The sequence below is a fragment of the Saccopteryx bilineata genome, chromosome 2 (genome assembly GCF_036850765.1).
Source record: "Saccopteryx bilineata isolate mSacBil1 chromosome 2, mSacBil1_pri_phased_curated, whole genome shotgun sequence".
NCBI lineage: Eukaryota > Metazoa > Chordata > Mammalia > Chiroptera > Emballonuridae > Saccopteryx > Saccopteryx bilineata.
In genome coordinates, this window is record NC_089491.1 from 315,985,014 (window position 1) to 315,991,346 (window position 6,333).

General features: G+C 52.0%; 1 protein-coding gene across 2 annotated transcripts; it reads right to left on the reverse strand.

Moving 5' to 3' along the window:
- Positions 1 to 892: 892 nt before the first annotated feature.
- LOC136323375 (protein S100-A15A-like) lies at positions 893 to 4,379 on the reverse strand. 2 transcript variants are annotated; one of them, XM_066255208.1, is made up of 2 exons: positions 4,063 to 4,379; positions 893 to 2,190 (listed from the first exon to the last, which is right to left on the reverse strand). In XM_066255208.1, exons 1-2 carry the CDS (start codon positions 4,210 to 4,212, stop codon positions 1,954 to 1,956), a joined length of 387 nt encoding a protein of 128 aa, XP_066111305.1. In that variant the 5' UTR covers positions 4,213 to 4,379; the 3' UTR covers positions 893 to 1,953. The 2 variants fall into 2 exon arrangements, with proteins under 2 accessions (XP_066111305.1, XP_066111306.1); XM_066255209.1 differs by having other exon boundaries at positions 893 to 2,130; positions 4,063 to 4,371.
- Between the last annotated feature and the right edge of the window lie 1,954 nt (positions 4,380 to 6,333).

A 6,333-nucleotide genomic window follows, 5' to 3' on the forward strand; every position in this document is an offset into this window, starting at 1 on the left:
GCCAAACCCATGACCTCTGGTGCACCATATGGCGCTTTATCCACTGAACCACTTGGCCAGGACCACTTTTTACAACTTTTTAAAGTCCTTTTACTCTAATATATTTCTCTTTCCATCCCTCCCTCCTTATGCTACCCACCCCTTCAGAGGGGAAGTAGAGTAGGCATTATTATACAATATTATTCCATTTTAGAAATGGTAAAAGTGAGGAGTAGAGAAGTTAAAAGATTAGTTCAAGGGCATCTATTAGTGAGTATTAGAGATGGATCACCCAAGTCAAGAGTTCCCACTGAACCACCCTGCCCTCCAGCCTAAAAGATGTGTCCCTGAAGCTGAACGAGGTGTGTTCTCATCGCACGGGAATGCCAGGATATCTCTATCTCACCTTCAAATGTGTACTCTGTGGAGCAATTCGGCCTCACAGATGGCTGATGATGTCTTCCTCTCTTCTCCATTTAGAGGCTCTGTTATGATTTTATCCAAATTTGCTATATTTTACACTGTGTTTTGCACGACTCATTCAAAAAACATTTGTTTAGCACTCCCAGTGTGCCAGGGGCCATGCTCAGTGCTCTGACACAGGCCTTACTTCACCCACAGAGCCTACTGAGCGCCTGCAGGCTCTGTGCTGGGCAGGGCTTCATGGCCGGCCCGGGTCGCAGCCATGTGAGGAGGTGGCCAAAAGCCGCAGTGACACACAGCTACAAGCATTTCACTGGGGACCACAGCCCCAAGGCCCAGGGGAGGTTCACCACAGCTTTCAGGGCACCTCGGATTTTTTTTGGAAATAATGGATGGGACTTAGAAACAACCACTTAGAAACCCATTTAATCAAGCTCAGACACAAATTACATACTTGCTGATGGGCCTCAAACATACAGTCCATCACTTAAATAGGATCCAGTTTGTATGTAACTACACAGCATTTTACATTTTCATATATAATATAATAAAATAACAGCCAAGTTTAGCAGGAGCTTGCTCAGTGTGGCTCCCTATGCTCAATAAGCACACGAATGTTCTATGCCAGCCTTCAGAGTAACCCTGAGAAAATAACATTCCCATTTCACAGATGAGGACACTGAGGCTCAGTGGGTGAACAGGACCAGCATGCACACACAAGTTGTCTGATTCCCAATGTGAGGGTTGTCCCACAGTGCCCAGCCGTGTCTCCGACCCTGCACACCATTGGACATAAACATCCAGATCAGCCTCACAGACCCCTTGGCATTCATCCACTCAGTCACTTCATGCCCCTCCACCAGGGAGTTCAGGCCCCATGGAAGGCAGGCAGGACCAGAGGGAAGGTGGTGGGGCACAGCTGAGCTCCAAAAGGCGAGTGTTGGCAGACTGGCAAGTGTGGAAGGGGTTGGATGGGGGTCCCACCCAGGGAGCAGCAGGGAAAATCCTGCGTCAGAGTTTGACTGATCAGAGAAAAAGTTTCCTGCTCGGCCCACAAGGCGCTGCTGCCTTCTGTGGCACACAGGCCCAGTTGGGGAAAACAGTCAAACCAAGTCTCTTAAATGACCCCCATCAAACATTTGCACAGGACAGCAATGAAGGTAGTCATGCATCATTCTTTTAAAACATATTGTTTCCACTACAATGATTACAGGACATGGGTTCTCAGATCATCTTGAAAGAAGACACCCACCAAGATGGGCCCTCGCCGGGCCTGAGGCAAGGGAGGCCCTCCCAGAGACAGTCTGCCTTAGATTCCTGGGCTCCCAGGAGGAGAGAGAGAGGAAAATAGACAACACAGTGACTGGGCAGGGTAGGTCCAGCTGGGAGGGGCCCGGGACCACGGGAGGACTTGGATCAGTTAGTCACAAGTAACCCTGAGTCAGTAACACCCACACCTATCATCATTTTTTATTTGTAAAACCAGACCCACCCTTCTTTCCTCCAGGAAGGCTCCCTTAATTGACAGTCACCAAAGTTGCTATGCTCCCTCTAGTAGAGGCTGTGCTGGGTGCAGTGGTGGGCGCACAGCTGCCGGTGGTACTGCAGGTGGTACTCCCTCAGCAGCTTGCCCAGGACGTACAGGAACTCATCAAAGCCGATCTGGTTGTCTTTGTCCTTGTCAGCTGCCCGAAACAGCTCGGTGATGAAGTATGGCTCCTTCCGGCCCTGAGGAGTGGGGCAGAGGGTCAGCCACTTCCCAGGCACTGGGTGGGAGCTCTCCACCTCCTGCTGGTGAGGAAACAGGACAGAGGAGGTGTGCGTGGCCCTCCCTGCCAGGGGCTTGCAGGAAACAGCTCCTCGCTCACTCAGGGGACAGGACACCGTGTGCTGCACAATCAGGCAGAAGAGGCAGAGGGTGCTGGGCACCTGACCTGGGCTGTGTGGGGCAGACAGATGGTCCAGACTGGGCACTGCCCGCAGGCTGACTGACCGCAGTGGCTGAGCAGGGCTGAGTGCCGGGCCCTCTGCTGGTGGCTCTTTGAGTCTGTCTTCCCTGCTGAACTAGGAGCTGCCCTGCAGGGACAGTCCAGCCTGGGGGCTTCACAGGGGTAGTTGTCCAAGGCAGAGCCCCCCTGTCCCTCATGTCTGCATGTCTAGCACCATTGCAAGGCCAGCACTCAGTGCTGTTAGATTGCTGCATGGTGTGACATCTGTCTAGGAAATGTTCATGACAACTGGCCTCTGTCCTACGGAAGGTGCAGCATGAGTACAATGTCATGAGCCCTGGGACTGTTCAGGATGTCCCGGAGCAGGTGACCCTGAGGGCTAAGGGCTGGGGGTGGCACAGGAGAGGAAAGGAGCTTTTGAGGTGGAAGGGACAGCAGGAAGTCAGGGGTCAGACACAGCTTGGAGACAGGGTAGGCGAAGAGACGGTGAGAGCCCCAGGGCAGGGCAGTGAAGCAGGTTTCAGCAGGACTGGCTGGTGGCAGGAAGCCCACTGTACAGCCCTGAGAGCCTCAGGGAGGAAGTCCCTGTAAGCAGCTGTGGGCCTGGAGAAGGGCCCTCACCCCAAGGGCAGGTAGGCACCCCCTGGCTCCCGCTACCACCCACCAAAAGCCACTTCATATAATGTCTGCACACAGCTGGCTGACCTGAGGACACGGAAGCTTCCTGCTTTGGGCAGGCTCTCCCAGGCTTCCCTCACCAGCCCACCTGGCTCAGGTAGCCATCTGTGAGCTCCGTGCCCAGGTGTCCATCACTGAATCCCCGTACCAGGGGAGTGGAAGGGCCTGGGGTCTTAGCACAACCCTGTGATATAGGCAAATGGCCCTGGAAGGGAAAAGGTCTCCCTAGAAATAAGGGACTGAACACAGTTATCCCAGCCCTCCTTCTGTGACCCTCATGGCTACCCACTAATAAGCCCAGGAGAAGACTGTCCTCTGATGTCCCCAAAGGTGGGCAAGGGAGACATGCAGTGGCCCTGAGTCAGGGCATGGATGTGAAGTCCTCTAGAGTTGATGGTTCAGAGATGCCCGGGGCACAGCAATGAGGGTAGGGCTGGTTTTGCAGTCCCTAGGGAGCCCAGTAATCACATGGCTGGGCCTGAGGCAGAGAAGATTCGTAGGCCTGAGCAGGGAGGGTGTCTGAGCAGCCTGGATTCCCGGCAGGGCCCCAGGCTGGTCTGAGACTCCGTTAGCCTGGAGGAGGAGAAAGGGGAGGACTACCCTACTCCCTCCTCCTTCCACTTAACCCAACTATCTTCCCCACACTTGGGTGTGGGCGGACTTATGCTAGACCTCAGAAGAAGAGGCTGGATTCAAAGGGCCACTTGGGGCAGGGTCATGACTAAAAGGCCTATGGGCAAAGGGATGGTTTAGGATTTGGTTTTCACAGGAAGCAAAACAAGCAAAGGAACAAACAAGTTTGGGTTTGGGATGGAGTTTCAGGGATTAGTGATGCTTGGACTGCAGTGGGGCCAGGCAGGGAGTTTGAGGAGATAAAACTGGCCAAGGTCTATCTTCCTGCAGCTCCTGCCTTCGGCACACCCCACCCCCAAGTTCAGATCCTCCTGGGAAATGACTCCCTGTACCAAAGCCCTCACTTCCACCCAACTACCAACCTCAACTTCATCCCCACCTGACCCTGGGCCCCACGCACCAAGCTCTCCATGAAGCGGGGCACGTTGTCCATGAGCAGGGCCTTCAGCTCCTCCAGGGACAGGGTCTCCACGTCCCCCTCCTGGGCTGCGTACTGGTGAAAGCTGTGGATGATTTGGAAGAGGGATTCCTCTACTGGTGTGTCCATCATGGCAGCTGGGCTTCTCTGGTGACAGAGGGACAGAATGTGGGGGCAGAGCAGCTGGGGACAGGGGAGAATCTGAGTGGAGAGAGCAGCACTTCCTCTGGGCCGGCCCCTAGCAGAGGGCCCTCCCTTTAAGCATCTTCTGCCCCTTTCTTCCTGCCCACTTTGTCTCAGGGCCCCTCCCTTCCCATCCTCAGTGCCTTCAGTCACCGGCAGCCAGTGTTGTGACTCCTCAGGGGTTCTTCAGCAGCACAGCTGAGCCTTAATTGCATTCCTAAGATGACATCACATGGCACTTGCTTCCAAAGATTAACAACCCAGTTCAGAGACCCACCTTTCCTCACAGCTGATCTGAAGCATCTCGAATCAGCCGGGAGCACAGGGTTGTCCATCTCCCTGCCTAACAGCTCATCCACCCTGCTCCCGGGCTTGGGTGGGGCAGGCACACACTTAGCTACATCAACCTTGGATCTCCTCCTTCAATTGGTGAACCCAAACTCCATAGTCATGAAGCACATTCATTCATCTAACAAATATTTCTCCAGGACCTACAGTGTGCCAGGACTCAGGGGAATATGAGTAAGCCACGAGGCCGATTCACAGCGTGGGGACAGTCACACACTGTTAACATGACTAACTTAGCAGCATGAACAGGGTACCCTGGGCACCCAGGAAAGAACACTGTCCACCTGGAGAGTTGAGGAAGACTTCCTTAGAAGGTAATATTTTAGGTGGGACATGAAGAAAAGATTTTGTTGCAAGAAGCATGAAGGAGAAGCACTCCAGACAGAGGGAAGGGCATGGCCAACGGCTTGTTGGTATGAAAGAGAGTGGCCTGCTAGGAGGACAGTGTCCACAGGGTTCACGAGGAGAAGTTAGGAGAAGCAGCCTCGAGAGGAGGATGGAGACAAATGCGAAGGGCCCTGTGGGCCAGATTAGAGCTTCAACTTTCTCCTGTGCACAGGATTTAAAATGTGTTGGGTGTTGGGTGGGAGATGAGAGACAAGTGGTAGAGACAGTTTTACTATAAGGAAAAACTCGAGTGCAATGTGGTGATGACTCTTTTGTAAAAGAGGCCTCCATGCAGGGACCGCGTGGGCCTCTGGGTGGCAGTGCACTGCCTCCCCCCATCTCAAGCTTCTATGGGCCTTTCCCTTCTACCTCCTGCCAGGCACCTCCCCTGGGAGGGGCCACACAGGCTGGTGAGTAAATCTCCCACATGGTGGCGCCAGAGGACTGGAAATTGAACCAGTGGTTAAATCTCCCCATCCCTGAAGGTTTGAGAGAAATAGAGAAATACCAAGCCAAACGTTTTCCAGTTTGCTGGGTGAACCTTCAACTATTTAACATAATTATTTCTTCAGAAAATAAGTGGTTCATCAATACACTAAAATGAAAACAAATGGCTCAAGTTTCTAAACAGTAAAATAATTTGGCAATGCCAAGCTAGTCACAGAGAATTTTTGAATACCTCAGATTCAGCCATCATTCCCCTGGGAATTTATCCCAAGAAAGTAATTGGTAAAAAGCAATAAACAAGTAAATGTTTACCACAGGACTATCTACAGGCAAATAACAAAAATAAACACCTAGAAGATGTAACATCCACTGGGTACAAGAACAAACGTCGGAGACTTTCAGGAGTATAGATGTAACTTTATTGGCCAGTTTTACCTGCGCAGGGGCAAATTCTCGAGGTGTCCGGAGACACTGTGTTCACAAGAAGCTGCAGATGGGAATTGCACCTAGCGCTCATAGCTAAATCTTTTTATAAGCTAAGCAAGCAAGCATAATACAGAAGCAGATGTGGCGGTAACCTATTTGCTAAGGGGCTGCACATAGCATAGCAACAGGGGCTGGGGTCTAGCTCATTGGCGAATTCCAAACATAAACTTCTGATAAGGGTCTTTTAACCAATAGAATGCAAACGTTTGTCTTTTCTTTTTCTTTTTTTTTCTCTCAGCCTCACAGGGTCCCTATCTGTCTCTGCTTCTTGAATGACCTTGGGCATGTTATTCCTAACAGAACAGGAGCAGGACCTGCCTGTAACCCTTAAGTTCCCTGTTCCATTAGTGCCCTGCCTATTTTCTGATCTTCTCTTGGTCCTTACATTCCCTACTCCTGTTA

Bases quoted from the DNA above. Each gene is read 5' to 3' on its own strand.
- LOC136323375 (XM_066255208.1), bottom strand. From the start codon at position 4,212: ATGATGGACACACCAGTAGAGGAATCCCTCTTCCAAATCATCCACAGC. The intron at 2,191-4,062 runs GTGCGTGGGGCC...CCTCACCAGCAG, and splicing joins CCCGCTTCATGGAGAGCTTG to GAGGTGGAGAGCTCCCACCC.